The 21,680-nt window shown below is 43.7% G+C and overlaps 1 protein-coding gene across 1 annotated transcript in view; it reads right to left on the reverse strand.

Annotated features, from left to right (window-relative positions):
* Positions 1-21,680, reverse strand: part of wdr70 (WD repeat domain 70) — an 86,296-nt gene that overhangs the window by 6,518 nt on the left and 58,098 nt on the right. The window contains exons 11-16 of the mRNA XM_014130171.2: positions 21,316-21,415; positions 20,587-20,671; positions 20,225-20,363; positions 11,881-11,981; positions 4,281-4,360; positions 1,123-1,239 (exon numbers count right to left, since the gene is read on the reverse strand). Coding sequence (XP_013985646.1) covers positions 1,123-1,239; positions 4,281-4,360; positions 11,881-11,981; positions 20,225-20,363; positions 20,587-20,671; positions 21,316-21,415 — 622 coding nt within the window. The remainder of the gene's footprint in view (positions 1-1,122; positions 1,240-4,280; positions 4,361-11,880; positions 11,982-20,224; positions 20,364-20,586; positions 20,672-21,315; positions 21,416-21,680) is intronic.

The following is a 21,680-nucleotide window of genomic DNA, read 5'->3' on the forward strand; positions in this document are numbered from 1 at the left end:
CCATCCTCAGTTCTCATATAACAACCATTAAACTCTGTAACTGTTTTTAAGTCACCATTTGCCTCGTGGTGAAATCCCTGAGTGGTTTCCTTCCACTCCGGCAACTGAGTTAAGAAGGACGCTGTCACGTCCTGACCAGTAAAAGGGGTTGTTTGTTATTGTAGTGTGGTCAGGGCGTGGCAGTGGGTGTTTGTTTTGTGTGTTTCGGGGGTTTTGGGTTATGTTCTAGTTTTTCTATTTCTATGTTTCTATCTAGCTTTTCTATGCCTATGTTGGTTTTGGTAGGACCTCCAATTAGATGCAGCTGGTTGTCATTGCCTCTAATTGGAGGCCATATTTAGTTGGGTTAGTTTTCTCTTGTGTTTTGTGGGTGGTTGTTTCCTAGTATAGTCTGAGCACCTTACGGGACTGTTTTCGTCGTTTGTTTTGTGTAAGTGTTTTTTTTTTTTCTTCAATAAATACGAAGATGAGCAATATACCCGCTGCATATTGGTCCGATGATTTCTCCTCTTCAGACGACGAAGATTACGACAGACACCTGTATCTTTGTAGTGACTGGGTGTATTGATACACCATCCAAAGTATAATTAATAACTTCACCATGCTCAAAGGAATATTCAAAGTCTGCTTTTTTTCAACCCATCTACCAATATGTGCCCTTCTTTGTGAGGCATTGGAAAACCTCCCTGGTCTTTGTGGTTGAATCTGTGATTGAAATTCACCACTCGATTGAGGGATCTTACAGATAATTGTATATGTGGGGTACAGAGATGGGGTAGTCATTCAAAAATCATGTTACCCACTATTACTGAACACGGAATGACTCCGTGCAACTTATTATGTGATTTGTTAAGCACATTTTTTACTCCTGAACTTATTTAGGTGTGCCATAACAGAGTGGTTGAATACTTATTTGCTTTACATCTGTATTCATTTCTAAAACGTTCTACAAACAAAATGCCACATTGACATTATGGGGTATTGTGTGTAGATCAGTGACACAAAATCTAAATGTAATCCATTTTAAAGTCAGGCTTTAACACAACAAAATGCGGAACAAGGGGTGTGAATACTGTATAATATATATGTATGTATGTAGTGGAATTTTCCGTGTAACGTTACCTGGTCCAGTGACAGGGGGTTCAGGCTTGTGGGATTTCATTGGGTCCAGTCTGTCTTTCTCCAGCTGTTTCTTAGTGCTGCGCTGCCGGGCCTCGCGGAACATGGGAAGAGCATGGGCTGGCGGGAGAGAAGAAATGATAAAATATGAGAGAGAGAGAGAGAGAGGGGGAGAAACAGAAAACGAGTAGAAAACGCATACATTAACAAACACTTCAATAAGCCTAAGTGCAGAGCATAGCATAAAAGCCAAACACTCAAACACACCAAGTGACCTCTCGCGAGGTCTATAGCACTCTGCCTACTGCCATGTTGGACACCAACACTGTCACGTCCATGTTTATATTTCACAGTTTGCTGAACACCACCCCAATGCATGTCTGGGGAACTTTACAGCGTAAGTGTGTATTCTATGTCTATACCTGAGTTATTGCGTGTGTCTCCCCAACAGTATGTGTACGCTTGTATAACTGAGTAAGTACCAGTGTGTGTGTGTGTGTGTGTGTGTGTGTGTGTGTTTCCTCAGGGGTTACAAAGGGACACAGTGTGGGCTAGATGAAGTGATTTTCCATTCAGGAGCCCCTGTTGTCACTGCTCAGTGTTAATTCTTCTCCTCCATGCTACATTAAGCAAAAAGGTTACTGTTAACAGATTCCCACTCTTTTCTCAATGGGCCATCACCACGCTTCCTGTCCCCTCTAATTTTCCAGCACAAGGGCACAAGTGCGTCACTCAGCGACCGCGGTCATCAGACACCGGCCTATAGTCTCTCAGCTTGTCGGGGTGGCGATGAAATCACATGATGGATATTAGAGAAGGGTTCTGTCACCTAAACAATAAGCTGTGTTTCCCTCCTAGTCTATCACGGCTCAGCCAGGTGTCTTGTCCTCCAGTTACTGTTCATTCATTACCTCAGTGAAGTGAGAGGGTCTTCTGTATGAGGTTGAGAGAGCCACACGTCGTCCATGCACCGTGCAGCTGAATGACTCGTGTGGAAATGACAGACTGGCTGGGTTAAAGAATGGTCAAGTGTGGTGGGTTGTAGGGAGGGGGGGAGTGTGTTGATTCAGGAGAGGGGTGAGTGGGAGTATGAGACGGGAGTGTGTGTGTGTTAGCGGGGGTATCACGCTGCCGGGGCGAGGTGGCTGTCCCTGGCGTGACTGGAGCCCTGGTGGCTGACACGTGGCATCATGCCCTGTGGCTGTCTGTTCACTCACGCTCACCCCACACCATCAGCTAATGGCAACACTCGCTGATGCTGCCTCTGAAAGCTGTGTGTGTGTGTGTGTGTGTGTGTGTGTGTGTGTGTGTGTGTGTGTGTGTGTGTGTGTGTGTGTGTCACGGTTTCCGTTAGCCGGTAATAGTCGGCTTTTGGACGCAAACATTTTGAAAAGCAGATAAATAAAATTGGCGCCGGCCAATTATCTGGGAGAATATATATTTTTTTTTTGCATTGCTAAACAATGCTTTTTTTGCCTATTCATTGATGGAAATCCCAGTCGATGGAAATACATTTGACAGGTCATGCTTATCGGTCTATAGGTTCATTTGCATAATTTTGTGGAATACAAAATGGCGCATGGGTACATTCGGTATGCATCTTATTTATCACATGCGCACAGCGTTACAGACAAAAAGCCTTTGAGCGGAAAATCTGTCAGACAGCGCGAGAGCTGCTGCTAAGCTCCTCAAACAGCTCTTCGTTGCTGCTAAGCTCCTCAAACAGCTCTTCGTTGCTGCTAAGCTCCTCAAACAGCTCTTCGTTGCTGCTAAGCTCCCCAAACAGCTCTTCGTTGCTGCTAAGCTACTCAAATAGCTCTTCGTTGCGGCTAAGCTCCTCAAACAGCTCTTCGTTGCGGCTAAGCTCCTCAAACAGCTTCATCAGCGTGTCACACAGCACTTTGCAATGATCTAAAGGCAGTATGGATTTTGAAAACATACTTGTTTGAAACCTGAACGTTTTACTACATATTATGAGGCATGTCTTACCTTTCTTTAAAGTACCCTTGCCAAAATTTGACGATATCTGTAGAGGCAATCATTTTATAAAGACTTCCAGATGCCATTAAAACCAGTAACCTATTGTTTTATAAAGACTTCCATATGTCACTGAAACCAGTAGCCTATTTCTCTCATGTTCTATTGGTTTTCAAATCAACTTTCTTTCACCGTTCAGTAGCCAAAGGCACAATCCTAGCCATATTAGCAACCCATGCTAGTTCTTACATCTTTAGATCTCCCCTCTTTCTAGCGGATATTCATCTCTGTCACATGAAACCGCTAGCATGTGCAGTGTGGAACGAACATTCGTGCATAGCCTACTGAAGAAATAATAGTTTATCAACATTTTAAGCTAAATGTTGCATCAGCCTCAATGCTTTTTAACGTAAAAAAAATAAATAAATAATGTGTATAGCCTAGGCCTACTGGTTCTATTCATTCGGGATAGGCTATTTCTTTCTCAACAAGCTGACCAAAAGAACAGGTCAACTTTTCTACTATGGGGGATAGTAGATTGACATAGGCTAGTGATTTTGCTGATCGTTACTGGTCTTGTTGTCTGAGGAAAAGTACATGTGGACAGTTATTTTAACATCTTCAAAGTACGCATTGGAATTCAGTAAGAAGAACGGTCAAATGTCCAGCGCTACATTTTCCCAACGGAAACCCTGGTGTATGTGTGTATAGTGTTCCGATTGTCTAACAAGCTTTCACAAGCCCCCCCCATTCCACATCATGCAGTAATGCGGTGGCTTTCTGTGTTCTGTGCAGTGCGTTTTAGACTAGGATGGCTGTCCTTCCTGGAACTCCGTGACATATGGGAGGGTGCAGGTCACTGGTGACCAGATGGTTGTAGCTGGTTCAAGGTAGCTCCTACCGCTGTAGTACCCTTGAGAAAGGCACTTAAGCCAAATTGCTCTGGTAATTGTCCACCTCGTAAACTGACTAAATTGTATGCCTTTCACAACGACTTACCCTGAGGGAAAGAGGGTCTATAATGCCTATATGACAGTGTTAGGACCGACAGCTACTGTTTAACTTGAGTTACGACTACAAGGAGCTACTAGTTAGGAAAGAATTAAGTGATCATGGATGGTATATGGTAGGTGTGTTGTAGATCTCATACTAAATAATGCACAGGTGTGTGTTGAGGTACTTACGTGTGATGATGTAGTCTTGCGTCAGTGTCTCCGCTTGCCTCTCTTTCCTCTTGCTCTTCACCACACACAGCTTAGCTCCCCTACACACAGAGAGATAGAGGAGACACCATAGAGTTCATATTTCATTATGTGGGAGACACGGTCAGCTTTATACACCGTTCTCAAACGTGGGTGACTGTAGGTTAGATACAGTACAGGCCAGTCTCTTCTGATCTGCTCCTAACAGGATGGAGTCTAGACAACCCACTTCCGACTAGTGTTGTCGCAATACCAGAATATTGACTTCCATACTGATACCAGGTTTAATATCATGATACTCGATACCAAAACGATACTCGATACTGAAACAATACCACAGCAAAAAAAGAAAGCGTATTAGCTTAAGTCACTGAATAACCACTGGGCTTTAGTTTTTAAACATTGAACAATATGTTGATAAATGGTAGAACAAAAAAAAAAAAAAAAAAAATATCTTCCGTTCTATATTAAGTTGCTTGAAATAATAAAACACCATATTAAATAACAGAAGAATCTTACATCTTCCTTATGCAAAACCATACCAGACATAAAAATCATTTAAAAAGTACATCTAAACGGTTTTAAAATATAATTTGATACACGTTAAGTTGAAGTTGCTCATCTATGGCCATAATATTGGGTCAAATGACATTCATTATACGCAAATAATTGAATGTATAATATGAATAGTTTGAGCCAAAACGACATAAAACACACACTTTGAAGCTTCTATTTTTATTTTCACCTTTATTTAACCAGGTAGGCTAGTTGAGAACAAGTTCTCATTTACAACTGCGACCTGGCCAAGATAAAGCAAAGCAGTGCGACAAAAACAGCTGAGAGTTACACATAAACAAATGTACAGTCAATAACACAATAGAAAAAATATATATGTACAGTGTGTGCAAATGTAGAAGAGTAGGGAGGTAAGGCTATAAATAGGCCATAGAGGCAAAATAGGTACAATTTATCATTAACACTGGAGTGATAGATGTGCAGATGATGATGTGCAAGTAGAGATACTGGGGTGCAAAAGAACAAGAGGATAAGTAACAATATGTGGCTGAGGTAGTTGGGTGTGCTATTTACAGATTGGCTGTGTACAGGTACAGTGATCGCTAAGCTGCTCTGACAGCTGATGCTTAAAATTAGAGAGGGAGATATAAGACCCCAGCTTCAGTGATTTTTGTAAATCGTTCCAGTCACAGGCAGCAGAGAACTGGAAGGAAAGGTGGCCAAAGGAAGTGTTGGTTTTGGGGATGACCAGTGAAATATACCTGCTGGAGCGTGTGCTACGGGTGGGTGTTACTATGGTGACCAGTGAGCTGAGATAAGGCAGGGCTTTACCTAGCAAAGACTTATAGATGACCTGGAGCCAGTGGATTTGGCGACGAATATGTAGTGAGGGCCAGCCAACGCGAGCATACAGGTCACAGTGGTGGGTAGTATATGGGGCTTTGGTGACAAAACGGATGGCACTGTGATAGACTACGTCCAGTTTGCTGAGTAGAGTGTTGGAGGGTGTTACGAGGGTATGTTTGGGATCATGAGTGAAGGAGGCTTTGTTGCGAAATAGGAAGCCGATTCTAGATTTAATTTTGGATTGGAGATGCTTAATGTGAGTCTGGAAGGAGAGTTTACAGTCTAACCAGACACCTAGGTATTTGTAGTTGTCCACATATTCTAGGTCAGAACCGTCCAGAGTAGTGATGCTAGTCGGGCGGGAGGGTGCGGGCAGCAATCGTTTGAAGAGCATGCACTTAGTTTTACTAGTATTTAAAAGCAGTTGAAGACTACGGAAGGAGCGTTGTATGGTACTGAAGCTCATTTGGATGTTTGTTAGCACAGTGTCCAAAGAAGGGCAAGATGTATACAAAATGGTGTCGTCTGCATAGAGGTGGATCAGAGAATCACCAGCAGCAAGAGCAATGTCATTGATATATACAGAGAAAAGAGTAGGCCCAATAATTGAACCCTGTGGCACCCCCATAGAGACTGCCAGAGGTCCGGATGGGACAACAGGCCCTCCGAATTGACACACTGAACTCTGTCTGAGAAGTAGTTGGTGAACCAGGCGAGGCAGTCATTTGAGAAGCCAAGGATATTGAGTCTGTTTGTTAACTTGGCTTTCAAAGATTTTCGAAAAGGCAGGGTAGGATGGATATAGGTCTATAACAGTTTGGGTCTAGAGTGTCTCCTCCTTTGAAGAGGGGGATGACCGCGGCAGCTTTCCAATCTTTGGGGATCACAAACGATACGAAAGAGAGGTTGAATAGGCTAGTAATAGGGGTTGCAACAATTTCGGCGGATAATTTTAGAAAGAGAGAGTCCAGATTGTCTAGCCCAGCTGATTTGTAGGGATCCAGATTTTGCAGCTCTTTCAGAACATCAGCTGTGGGGGGGGCTTTGGCAAGTTGCTGCAGGGGGGGCTGAGGTGTTGGCCGGGATAGGGGTAGCCAGGCCTCTTGCAAAAAAAACTACCATAGAAATACAAATAATTTTGCACAGCATACTATGATTCCCAGAGTACATTTTAAATCCCAGGATGCAATGCTCCACCCAGGGCTGCTGGTGGGCTAGTGGCTACTGCTAGCAAGCCCACAAGTTCAGACAAACAAAGTACTCTAAATATACTGCTGTCATAAGTTGAGTGCATTTCACATTACTTTTGGGTTGTCATATTATAATGCTCACATGAATGTCATGCTGAATATACACTGCTCAAAAAAGATAAAGGGAACACTAAAATAACACATCCTAGATCTGAATGAATGAAATAATCTTATTAAATACTTTTTTCTTTACATAGTTGAATGTGCTGACAACAAAATCACACAAAAATAATCAATGTAAATCCAATTTATCAACCCATGGAGGTCTGGATTTGGAGTCACACTCAAAATTCAAGTGGAAAACCACACTACAGGCTGATCCAACTTTGATGTAATGTCCTTAAAACAAGTCAAAATGAGGCTCAGTAGTGTGTGTGGCCTCCACGTGCCTGTATGACCTCCCTACAACGCCTGGGCATGCTCCCGATGAGGTGGCGGATGGTCTCCTGAGGGATCTCCTCCCAGACCTGGACTAAAGCATCCGCCAACTCCTGGACAGTCTGTGGTGCAATGTGGCGTTGGTGGATGGAGCGAGACATGATGTCCCAGATGTGCTCAATTGGATTCAGGTCTGGGGAACGGGCAGGCCAGTCCATAGTATCAATGCCTTCCTCTTGCAGGAACTGCTGACACACTCCAGCCACATGAGGTCTAGCATTGTCTTGCATTAGGAGGAACCCAGGGCCAACCGCACCAGCATATGGTCTCACAAGGGGTCTGAGGATCTCATCTCGGTACCTAATGGCAGTCAGGCTACCTCTGGCGAGCACATGGAGGGCTGTGCGGCCCCCCAAAGAAATGCCACCCCACACCATGACTGACCCACCGCCAAACCGGTCATGCTGGAGGATGTTGCAGGCAGCAGAACGTTCTCCACGGCGTCTCCAGACTGTCACGTCTGTCACATGTGCTCAGTGTGAACCTGCTTTCATTTGTGAAGAGCACAGGGCGCCAGTGGCGAATTTGCCAATCTTGGTGTTCTCTGGCAAATGCCAAACGTCCTGCACGGTGTTGGGCTGTAAGCACAACCCCCACCTGTGGATGTCAGGCCCTCATACCACCCTCATGGAGTCTGTTTCTGACCGTTTGAGCAGACACATGCATATTTGTGGCCTGCTGGAGGTCATTTTGCAGGGCTCTGGCAGTGCTTCTCCTGCTCCTCCTTGCACAAAGGCGGAGGTAGCGGTCCTGCTGCTGGGTTGTTGCCCTCCTACGGCCTCCTCCACGTCTCCTGATGTACTGGCCTGTCTCCTGGTAGCGCCTCCATGCTCTGAACACTACGCTGACAGACACAGCAAACCTTGCCACAGCTCGCATTGATGTGCCATCCTGGATGAGCTGCACTACCTAAGCCACTTGTGTGGGTTGTAGACTCCGTCTCATGCTACCACTAGAGTGAAAGCACCGCCAGCATTCAAAAGTGACCAAAACATCAGCCAGGAAGCATAGGAACTGAGAAGTGGTCTGTGGTCACCACCTGCACAACCACTCCTTTATAGGGGGTGTCTTGCTAATTGCCTATAATTTCCACCTGTTGTCTATTCCATTTGCACAACAGCATGTGAAATTTGTCAATCAGTGTTGCTTCCTAAGTGGACAGTTTGATTTCACAGAAGTGTGATTGACTTGGAGTTACATTGTGTTGTTTAAGTGTTCCCTTTATTTTTTGAGCAGTGCATGTTCATGTCATTGTCACTCAAAAATAATTTGAATTTACAGTGCCTTTAGAAGGTATTCATACCTCTTGATTTATTCCACATTTTGTTGTTACACAGCCTGAATTCAAAACGTATTAAATATACAGTACTGTTCAAAAGTTTGTGGTCACTTAGTAATGTCCTTGTTTTCCATGAAAACATACATGAAATGAGTTGCAAAATGAATAGGAAATATAGTCAAGATGTTGACAAGGACATAAATAATGATTTTTAATAATAATTGTGTCCTTCAAACGTTGCTTTCGTCAAAGAATCCTCCATTTGCAGCAATTACAGCCATGCAGACCTTTGGCATTCTAGTTGTCAATTTGTTGAGGTAATCTGAAGAGATTTCACCCTATGCTTCCTGAAGCACCTCCCACAAGTTGGATTGGCTTGATAGGCACTTCTTACGTATCCATACGGTCAAGCTGCTCCCACAACAGCTCAATAGGGTTGAGATCTGGTGACTGTGCTGGCCACTCCATTATAGGCAGAATACCAGCTGACTGCTTCTTCCCTACATAGTTCATGCATAGTTTGGAGCTGTGCTTTGGGTCATTGTCCTGCTGTAGGAGGAAATTGGCTCCAACCGTCCACAGGGTACGGCATGGCATTGCAAAATGGAGTGATAGCCTTCCTTCTTCAAGATCCCTTTTACCCTGTACAAATCTCCCACTTTACCACCACCAAAGCACCCCCAGACCATCACATTGCCTCCACCATGCTTGACAGATGGCGTCAAGAACTCCTCCAGCATCTTTGAATTTTTTCTGCATCTCAAAAAAGTTCTTCTTTGTGATCCCAACACCTCAAACTTAGATTCATCTGTCCATAACACTTTTTTCCAATCTTCCTCTGTCCAGTGTCTGTGTTCTTTTCCCCATCTTAATCTTTTATTTTTATTGGCCAGTCTGAGATATGGCTTTTTCTTTGCAACTCTGCCTTGATGGCCAGCATGTTTCAGTTTTCAGCTGCTCTAACATAATTGCAAAAGGGATTTCTAATGATTAATTAGCCTTTTAAGATGATAAACTTGGATTAGCTAACACAACGTGCCATTGGAACACAGGAGTGATGGTTGCTGATAATGGGCCTCTGTACGCCTATGTAGATATTCCCTAAAAAAATCTTCCAGCTACAATAGTCATTTACAACATTAACAACGTCTACACAGTATTTCTGATCAATTTGATGTTATTTTAATGGACTTCTTAAAAATATTTTCTTTCAAATACAAGGACATTTCTACGTGACCCTAAACTTTTGAATGGTAGTGTATGTTTTTTCTCACCCATCTACACACAATATCCCATAATTGTATTGAAATGTTTGCAAATGTATTGAAAATGAAATACAGAAATAACTAATTTGCATAAGTATTCACACCCTCGAGTCAATATGTTGTAGAAGCACCTGTGGCAGCGATTACAGCTGTGACTATTTCTGGGTAAGTCTCTAAGAGCTTGGATTGTGCAATATTCGCCCATTATTCTTTTCAAAATTCTTCCAGCTCTGTAAAATTGGTTGTTGATCATTGTTAGACAACCATTTTCAGGTCTTGCATACATTTTCAAGTAGATTTAAGTCAAAAACGTAACTCGGCCACACAGGAACATTCACTGTCTTCTTGGTAAGCAAATCCAGTGTAGATTTGGCCTTTTAGGTTACTGTCCTGCTGAAAGGTGAATTAATCACCCAGTGTCTGGTGGAAGGCAGACAACCAGATTTTCCTATAGGATTTTACCTGTGCTTAGCTCCATTCCATTTATTTTTTTATCCTGAAAAACTCCCAATTTGTTAACGATTACAAGCCTACCCATAACATGATGCAGCCACCACTATGCTTGAAAATATTGAGAATGGTATTCAATAATGTGTTGTATTGGATTTACCCCGATCATAACACTTTGTATTCAGGACAAAAAGTGAATTGCTTTTCCAAATATTTTGCAGTATTATGTTAGTGCCTTGTTGCAAACAGGATGCATGTTTTTGAATATATTTATTCTGTATAGGCTTCTTTCTTGTCACTATGAATTAGGTTAGTATTGTGGAGTAACTACAATGTTGTTGATCCATCCTCAGTTTTCTATCACAGCCATTAAACAAACTATTTTAAAGTCACCATTGGCCTCAGGGTGAAATCAAAGGGATATACAATGTCTGCTTTTTATTACCCATCTACCAATAGGTGCCCTTCTTTGCGAGGCATTGGAAAACCTCCCTGGTCTTTGTGGTTGAATCTGTGTTTGAAATTCACTGCTCGACTAAGGGACCTTAAAGATAATTGTATGTGTGGGGTACAGAGATTAGGTAAAAATCCTGTTAAACACTATTATTGCACACAGAGTCCACGCAACTTATTATTTGACTTGTTAAGCACATTTTCACTCCTGATCTTATTTAGGCTTGCTATAAGAAAGGGATTGTATACTTATTTACTCAAACCATTTCAGCTTTTTTTTTTTTTTAACATTATGGGGTATTGTGTGTAGGCCAGTGAAAGAAAATCTCAATTTAGGCTAAATTCAGGCTGTAAAACAACAAAATGTGGAAAAAGTCAAGGGGTGTGAAAATGTTCTGAAGGCACTGTAGTTACTAGTAGAATAACGTTACAATGCAAATGTCATGTGTGAATATACATATCTTTTTTAAGTAGTTTTGGAACTAAAACTTCCTTGCACTGCACGGCTTTGTAACACTTTTTGCATAGTTGTTTGGGTGGGCTGGCCCTCATCTGCTCTGCAAGGAAAGTATTCCCATATTTCGCTTCAGGAGTCATTTTTGTCAACAAGCTGCGGGCATGGAGGTATGTTTTCGTTAGAAGAAGCCATGCTGTCGGCATTTTCTCTCCCCTCGCATGCTTCCCAAAAGTGGCTCTCGCTGTGTCAGCTGCATGCACAAGCGCAAGTAGCCTGGCTAGCTTACTACTGCCCCCTTGAGAAGACTCAGACAAATTACTAGACAGACTCAATCCCTTTCAATCCGTACATGACGTGAGACTCACATATGACAGAACTATCGAAAGTAACAAAAATTATAGCACCGACCCGTTTGTCATGTTCTAGTATCAAAAAAGTACCGACGTTTCAGTATACCGTGCAACACTACTTCAAACCTATTATCAAATATACACACTATCATTTCTCAATGGGAGTTTGTACAGTGAAGTTAGAAAAAGACTGATAATGTACAGGACAGCTAAAAACTCGTCATGAAAAACACAACTTCCGTCCACAGCTAAAGGTAAGCATTCTCAGCGCAGCGTACCTGTGACTCTTGACAGGGTCGTAGTAGACCTTAGCCAGTCCGTTTCCAGTCCCCACCATAATCTGATTCAGCTTGGGATGCCAGAGACACCGCACCACACCCTGAAAAAGACACAAAGAGAAACAGAGACAGGAGATGAGCTTTTCAGAAACATGGTGAATATTTGATTGTAACATGAGATTAAAAACATTCTTAGTGAAAACTGCAGGAGCGGACACAGGCAGGTTTTGAACTGTCGGAGTGGTCGCTGCATTAGCTGACTATATTTGGTCGTCAGGACGCGGCCTGGATCCTTCAGTCTGTGTATGACAGATGGCTCGCTGCCAAGGGCAAATGTGACCACGCTCATCCAGAGTGTGTGTGTGTGTGTACGCAAAAGTGTGTGTGGGTTTAGCAGTGAGGAAGCACCTACGAGAGCATGTGTGAGGAGACTTCCAGTCAATTTGTTTGAAATTCTGAGTTGCAAAGCAGATGTGTGGCAGCTAACACAGTAGCGGCTGGATGTTGGGATGTTTCTGAATGTAGAGCAGAATGTTCAGGCTTTTTTGAGCTCTCTTCGTCCCTCTCTTGAAGACCCTCTTTGTAACAAAGGGGCCAAAACAGAGGACTGGAAGAGGATGCATTGCTCTCACGCATTGCACAATTAGCATACAACCGTGTAGCCGACGGTTGTGGACGAAGACCGTCATGAAAATAAAATATCCTTCATAACAGTAAAATGTCAAGTGTTTCATGAGCTGAAATAAGAAGATCCCAGAAATGCTTCATACGCACAAGAAGCTTATTTCTCTCAAACTTCCCGCACAAATGTGTTTACATCCCTGTTACTGAGCATTTCTCCTTTGCCAAGATAATCCAGCCACCTGACAGGTGTGGCATATCATTACACAGGTGCACCTTGTGCTGGGGACAATAAAAGGCCACTTTAAAATGTGCAGTTGTGTCACACAACACAATGCCACAGATGTCTCAAGTTTTGAGGGCGTGTGCAATTGGCATGCTGACTGCAGGAATGTCCACCAGAGCTATTACAAGATAATTTAATGTTCATTTCTCTGCCATAAGCCGCCTCCAATGTCGTTTTATAGAATTTGGCAGTACATCCAACCGGCCTCACAATTGCAGACCACATGTAACCAAGCCAGCCCAGGACCACCACATCCGGCTTCTTCACCTGCGGTATCATCTGAGACCAGTCAACCGGACAACTGACGAAACTGTGGGTTTGCACTAGAGGTCGACCGATTAATCGGAATGGCCGATTTCAAGTTTTCATAACAATCGGAAATCGATATTTTTGGACGCCGATTAGGCCCTTTTTTTTTTTTTTAAACCTTTATTTAACTAGGCAAGTCAGTTAAGTACACATTCTTATTTTCAATGACGGCCTAGGAACGGTGGGTTAACTGTCTTGTTCAGGGGCAGAACGACAGATTTTTACCTTGTCAGCTCAGGGATATGATCTTGCAACCTTACGGTTAACTAGTCCAATGCTCTAACCACCTGCTTTACATTGCACTCCACGAGGAGCCTGCCTATTACGCGAATGCAGTAATGCAGTAAGAAGCCAAGGTAAGTTGCTAGCTAGCATTAAACTTATCTTATAAAAAACAATCAATCAATCATAATCACTAGTTAACTACACATGGTTGATGATATTACTAGTTTATCTAGCCTGTCCTGCGTTGCATATAATCGCTTAGGTACACGTTGCTCCAACCATAAACATCAATGCCTTTCTTAAAATCAATACACAAGTATATCTTTTTAAACCTGCATATTTAGTTAATATTGCCTGCTAACATTCATTTATTTTAACTAGGGAAAATGTGTCACTTCTCTTGCAGAAAGAGTCAGGGTATATGCAGCAGTTTGGGCCGCCTGGCTCGTTGCGAACTGTGAAGACTATTTCTTCCTAACAAAGACAGCCGACTTCGCCAAACGGGGGATGATTTAACAAAAGCGCATTTGCAAAAAAAGCACAAGCGTTGCACGACTGTAGCTAACCATAAACATCAATGCCTTTCTTAAAATCAATACACAGAAGTATATATTTTTAAACCTGCATATTTAGCTAAAAGAAATCCAGGTTAGCAGGCAATATTAACCAGGTGAAATTGTGTCATTTTGCGTTCATTGCACGCAGTCAGGGTATATGCAACAGTTTGGGCCGCCTGGCTTGTTGCGAACTAATTTGCCAGAATTGTACGTAATTATGATATAACATTGAAGGTTGTGCAATGTAACAGGAATAACGTTTTGTTTTCGAGATGATAGTTTCCGGATTCGACCATATTAATGACCTAAGGCTCGTATTTCTGTGTTATTATTATGTTATAATTAAGTCTATGATTTGATAGAGCAGTCTGACTGAGCGATGGTAGGCACCAGCAAGCTCGTAAGCGTTCATTCAAACAGCACTTTTGTGCATTTTGCCAGCAGCCCTTCGCAATGCATTGCGCTGTTTATGACTTCAAGCCTGTCAACTCCCATGATGAGGCTGGTGTAACCGATGTGAAATGGCTAGCTAGTTAGCCGGGTGCGCGCTAATAGCGTTTCAAACGTCACTCGCTCTGAGACTTGGAGTAGTTGTTTCCCCTTCCTCTACATGGGTAACGCTGCTTCGAGGGTGGCTTTTGTCGATGTGTTCCTGGTTCAAGCCCAGGTAGGAGCGAGGAGAGGGACGGAAGCTATACTGTTACACTGGCAATACTAAAGTGCCTATAAGAACATCCAATAGTCAAAGGTATATGAAATACAAATCGTATAGAGAGAAATAGTCCTATAATTCCTATAATAACTACAACCTAAAACATCTTACCTGGGAATATTGAAGTTAAAAGGAACCAACAGCTTTCATATGTTCTCATGTTCTGAGCAAGGAACTTAAACGTTAGCTTTTTTACATGGCACATATTGCACTTTTACTTTCTTCTCCAACACTTTGTTTTTGCATTATTTAAACCAAATTGAACATGTTTCATTATTTATTTGAGGCTAAATTGATTTGATTGATGTATTATATTAAGTTAAAATAAGTGTTCATTCAGTATTGTTGTAATTGTCATTATTACAAATAAATAAATAAAAAAAAGATCGGCCGATTAATCGGTACCGGCTTTTTTGGCCCTCCAATAATCGGTATCGGCGTTGAAAAATCATAATCGGTCGACCTCTAGTTTGCACATCAACCAAATAATTTTGGTTAACTCATCTGTGTGCTCGTTGTCCTCCCCAGGGTCTTAACCTGACTGCAGTTCGGCATCGTAACTGACTTTAGTCGGAAAATGCTCACCTTCGATGGCCACTGGCATGCTAGAGAAGTGTGCTCTCCACGGATGAATGTATGGGGTCGTGTAGGTGAGTGGTTTACTGATTCCAACGTTGTGAACAGAGTGCCCCATGGTGGCGGTGGGGTTATGGTATGGGCAGGCATAAGCTACGGACAACAAACACAATTGCATTTTATCGATGGCAATTTGAATGCACAGAGATACCGTTGACATCCTGAGGCCCATTGTCGTGCCATTCATCCGCCGCCATCACCTCATGGTTCAGCTTGATAAAGGTTCTGTACAAAATTCCTGGAAAATGTCCCAGTTCTTCCATGGCCTGCATACTCACCAGACATGTCACCCATTGAGCATGTTTGGGATGCTCTGGATCGACGTGTACGACAGCGTGTTCCAGTTCCTGCCAACATCCAGGAACTTCGCACAGCCATTGAAGAGGATTGGGACAACATTCCACAGGCAACAATCAACAGCCTGATCAACTCTATGCGAAGGAGAGGTCGCGCTGCATGAGGAAAATGGTGGTCACACAAGATACTGACTGGTTTTCTGATCCACGCCCCAACCTTTTTCTTAAGGTATCTGTATTACATCTGTATTCCCAGTCGTGAAATCAATAGATTAGGGCCTAATGAACATATTTCAATTGACTGATTTCCTTATATGAACTGCAACTCAGTAAAAGGTTTGAAATTGTTGCATGTTGCATTTATATTTGTGTTCAATGTACATAGACTGTGGTCATTTGTCTGGACAATTACCGTCATCCAAAATTCCATGACCGTCAGAGCCCTACTCACTCACACTGAGGTGCAATTTCCTCTATGCATGACTGTGTGACAGAGAGGGAGGAATAATGATGATTTCTTAGTTCACGAAGGATAGCGTTTTGTATTAAAATAAATTATGAATGATGCTGGGCAGTGGGCAGTACTACAAGCAGAGACCATGGATGGAGTATTAGTGTGGATGTGGAAATCAGTGGCCCAGTGGGGGATGGGACAGGATGGGGACGGTTAGGACTAGGGGTGGCGTGCTGTGGGGAGGGTCTGTGACAGGTTGAAAGCTGCTTAACGCCCAGCTGTTCAGCTTCCCACCGGGCTCCAGTTGGTAAGGGGACCAACACACAGCAACTAAAACACACACATACTATTAGGAACTCACATATTCCCACAATACCTAGGCATTACACATCATGCACTTACATAAACACAGTCAGCCAAACAGCCCCTCACCACAACATGCCAGATCCTCAAAGACTTGCCTAGCAGACCCCCGAGGCACCTCCAGCAGCTCTGTGGTGACGGGTGAGTGAGTGTAGTGGACATGTCAGGGTTAATTTGCCCCACTGACCATGTGGTGAAGTAATTGATGATTTAGGAAGATCTAGAAAATGCTCCCAATCAGAACTTTAAAGAAATGTGAAATGTGTAAACATGCTGCACAAACGTATCTGGACAGAACTGTGTGTGTGTGTATAGCGTAATGAACCAAAGCGCCCCTTGTAGAGATGCTTCAATGACAATCAATGGGCAGTGTGTAAAACAGCCTATCACGGTCGCTATGGTACCGGAGCACATATATCACATCACATGCATAGCATTGAGGAATTCCGTTCCACTCCAGTGGAGCTCAATCATAGCTCAGAGACTTGACTAAGCAGCATCCCAACACAGGAAAGAACCAAGTAGAACCGAGCCTAGCAGAGCTCAGCCCAACACAGGCAAGATCAGCAGAACCATGACCAGAAGAACAAGTCCGATCCAACCCAACTGACTGAGCCCAGCCAGGTATGGCCCAGCCCAAGCCAGCAGAGCTATGTGGTAGCCTCGCTGAGCAGTAGAGGGTACTAATGTGGATATTCAGAGCTGTGTGTTTACAGTGTGGGGAATACATTGTTTACACTCCTACTCCACACAAGGTTGTAAGGACACGTCCATACAAAGCCTAACTACCACCCCCCTTTTTCCAATGCCACAGCTGACTATTTACCCACAGCAGACAGAAATCTAGCGTTGGTGCCATCAAACGAGAAAATCTCAATGAAAGTGTCCAAGTTTGCCTCAGCACCCCATAACTGAAATCAGAATGACCTCCAGATAGGCTCTTGTGGAGGAGCAACGTACTGAGCCACAAAGAGGAGAACTATCATGGCCCTTGTCCCACCTTCCACCCTCCTCACACTAAAGATGAAAGCCTCTGTATCAAAGAGCAGGAGAGGGAGAGGCAGACTACTGTTTGAGAGCCATCAAGCGTGAGAAGTGAAGTGTAGCGAGTGCAGACATCAACACACAGATGTGACACACACTATGAGAATGTGAGGCTGGGACAATGCCTCACCGACACACAACACCCAGCCACCAGAAGTAAATACCCACTACACCCACTGGGTCTTTGCCATCTCTCCCCAGAAGAATCTACCGTAGGGTTCCCAGGACTGCTACATCCACCAGTACTCTCACTGATAGGTGTTTCTCAGAGGTATTTCCCACTGTACCTCGGCTGGAGTGAGTCTGAGTCCTCACCTGCTTCATGGCCGTTGTGATCGACAGAGATAAGCTTAGAGTGGCTGGAGTATTTACCTAACCCAGGCTAACAACTCCTCCACGCCATAGCACAGCCTATGCCCCGGGTCCAGGGGTTATGTAGACTGTTTAGTCGGAGATGATTGGTAACCCTGCCTTTCACTTGACCGCCTGGTACACCGTTTCATAAAGACTGCACTTAAATTCTTAACCCATCTCAGAGCGGGGACGGCTGGTATAAACACAGTAAACAGCTCATTGGTCAGGTCCCCCGAGTGCACGTCGCCCCAGAAATAACTACATCTGCTGCAAAGACAAACGTTTAACACCACAGAGCTCTGCTTTTCTGATTTGGAATGGGGAAGGTACTAAATATACATGGGTACATGCACTTAAGAGTTGTCTCTCTCTCTCTGTAGGCTGTGCCAGGCCGGCTGTCAAACATACATGGAGAAGAGACAGCAGCCGGCTGGCAGGTAGGGTGCAACATGGCCGCTGTAAACCCCCAGAGGATTGGAGAACCTGGCTGTCAAGCCTGGACCAGAGGGATACTGAGTTAGCCTCTGTCAGACCTCACTGTTTTGACTACACATACACTCTGATAAATCCACTGGAGAGCGCCGGGGTGGGGGGGAGAGAGAGCAAGGAGAGATGGAAAGGGATTGGCAGAAGAGGGGAGAATGGAAAAAGAGCTGCGCTGCGCATACTGTACTGTACCACATGACACAGAGAGAACATTCTTTCAACCAGGGGCTGGCGGTGTGGTTTCAATTCTCCACAGACAGAGCTCTCTCTCTCTCTCTCTCTCAGCAGCCTTCTGATCTGAATCCCCATCTACCCTGGTGAAGAGAGCTATTCTGATCAGCTAATGCTAGACAGACGCTGCAGTGGAGTGTCGGTGAGAAGAGCGTCTGGAGCTGCTGTATCTCTAGCAGATCATTTTTACACCTACGTGCCCTTTGCCTTGGCAACAAGTAGCATGTATAGTAGGTTCCCTATATGCTAGATTGCAGAGTACATTACTTCACATGTACATTAATATGTGTATGTGAATGGACTACACAATGTTTTGCTAGTTAGACCAGTTAATTCTCTATCCAATGTTTACTGAGTCAATCGGAAAAGCATTTTCTGCCAACACTTGACGGGGATGATTGGCAGAGAGTAGGGTTACATTTTTCGCCTCTCTTTCTTGGCTTGGCTAGGCCCCAAACCGTGTTCCTGACTCTTTTCTCCTAGCTTGGCTTGGATGGGTTGAGCTGGGTTTTCAAGTTGTCCCTGCACTGAAAGATGATCGTGCCACTGGCAAACCACAGAGTTGGGGGAAACATCAGTATTCTGCTCTCATTCAGAGATAGCACAGGTGGCCATGTTTAGACCCACAGCCATAACTCAAGTCAGATGCTTGAAGAGAAAAGGCTAACACTATTGAAATGCAGCAAGGATACGTGTAGGCTAATTCTGATGTTCAGACACACATGCATGGCTTGAATTAAACGACGTGATACAAAGCTTAAGGTCCCTTGTTCCATGAATTGTTCCTAACGAAATCTACATCTCATATCAACAGGAACACATATTGGATGGGCCTCTATAATAATACACATTTTCAAACAGCAGGACTGTTAAAACAGAACTTGGCCATCAAAAAACCCTCACTGCTACTGACACAAGGCAACAGAACCAGTAGCCACCAGGCCTGAGTGATTAAGTTAGGTGTTCAGCAGTATCTACAGTATCAGAACTGACTAATAGAGTTCAGCAGTATCTACAGTATCAGAACTGACTAATAGAGTTCAGCAGTATCTACAGTATCAGAACTGACTAATAGAGTTCAGCAGTATCTACAGTATCAGAACTGACTAATAGAGTTCAGCAGTATCTACAGTATCAGAACTGACTAATAGAGTTCAGCAGTATCTACAGTATCAGAACTGACTAATAGAGTTCAGCAGTATCTACAGTATCAGAACTGACTAATAGAGTTCAGCAGTATCTACAGTATCAGAACTGACTAATAGAGTTCAGCAGTATCTACAGTATCAGAACTGACTAATAGAGTTCAGCACTGTGCAGTATTCCCCAGGATAACCCTCCTATCCTGCCTGTACAGTCACAGTAGTGGTTGTAAAGTAGCTCTAATCCCTGCTGAGGATAATTCATCTTGGGTTAAATGGGAAATTACCTTAAACCCCTTAATCTGAACAGACAAGACTTATTTCCTGCCCAAATGAGAGCTTAGACTGATATAAGAGAGTTTAAAGATGGAACACAAGGACAAACCCCAAATCCTGAGAGGAAATGACATTTTAGGGACTTTTTAGGTAAGTCTACATTACTGCCTCTGTTGCAATGTACATAAATGAATGTTGCCCCTTCAACCAATTATTACTGTTTGATTATCAATGTACATGTTTTTATTATAATGTCTGAACCAACACAGTTAACTGGAACCTGAGGATACGATGTAGTCATTCTGGTCAGTAATTATTACTGTTGCAGTCAAAGTTAAAGAATGTTTCTCACCGCGTTGGTGACATCTATCTCGTAAACCTTCTGGAAGGAGGCTCTGTCAAAGAACACCAGCTTCCCGTTGCCCTCGTCCTTCTTCACCGACGTCCCCGTCACCAGCAGCTTGTCATCCGGGCTGAAACAGCAGTCCGTCCTGTTCGGGACACAGCCACACACACCACACTTCAGCCAGATGATACTAGAGAAGCACGTTATTTTTATTTTTTATAAGTCATGTCCTTCAGTTGTTCTCAGGAACTGTACCCTGCACATGTAGGTAGTACCAACCAGTTATATTAAAGTAATCACAGGAAATCCCATAAAGGGTGTTCAAATCACCAATGATTAATCAAGGGAATAATGACAGGAGCACTCACATGGAGAAGAAGGTGGAAAGCCCTGTAGCCACATTCAGAGGCTTCTTGAAGTTACGGATGTCCCAGGTCTTTAGAGTGTCATCACCTGGCAGAGAAAATGGAAGTTATTCAAGAGCTATTGCAATTATTTCACGGTGCACTGATGTACAACTCTCTCCTGTATTACGTACCATAGGTCACACAGTCTGGTCAGTCATGTACAGTAAAAGACAGTTTGTTCTTAACTCAACAGTGACCTTCCAGGAAATTATAATGGTTAAGGAACACTGGCACCCTGATGAGAGTCAACACAGGCATGATCTAAGGCTGAGGCATCACGGGCCAAGCATTACAGCCCACTCAGAGGGACGTATGGCTAGAACAGAACACACGCTAAGACGGAGGAAACCCCTCTGCTTCTGTGTATGGAAGATCTGCATGTGTGCTGCACAGCTTCGCTAATGGTGACAGACTGGCTGTCTTTATTTGCACTTTGGGGAAGAGATGAGCTCTTTCCCCGCTGAAACAGCAGACTTGTGGATGCGTGTTCAGACATTACATCTCCCCTGAAAGCACGGGGTCAGGGCTGGGGCAGAGGGACTCGCTCCAATGTATACACACACAGGCACAGAGCTACAGTACAGTGTTGTAGAACGCACAGTCAGGCAACACTGACGTCCATGTTATACTGGTGGTGTACTGTAGTAAGGGGGAATCAGGTAAGTAGTGAGGCAGGCTGATAGATCCCACCTCCTCGAGAGGCCAGCGTTGTCCCGTCGTAGGAGAAGGTGAGACAGGAGGTGTCTGTTCCTGGGGCGTGGGCCTGGCGACAGTGGAACTTGGTGTGGACCTGAGGGTGAAGAAGATAGAGGTAAAAAAGTATGACAAGTAAAAGGTGACCCAACATTCACATAGACATCGTATCAGATTGAAACATCCCAGGACATCGTCTCAGTGACTGAAGCGCTGTAGCAAATGCATGCTCCCTAGACTGTCAATCACCTTTGGTGAACTTCTAAACGTTCTTCTAGAAGTTTTCTTTCACCAACGGATGTTGAACTCTTACCACTCCAGTAACATAAAGACTTTATTCATGCGCCATCTCTTCAAGACAA

The sequence above is a fragment of the Salmo salar genome, chromosome ssa01 (assembly GCF_905237065.1).
Source record: "Salmo salar chromosome ssa01, Ssal_v3.1, whole genome shotgun sequence".
NCBI lineage: Eukaryota > Metazoa > Chordata > Actinopteri > Salmoniformes > Salmonidae > Salmo > Salmo salar.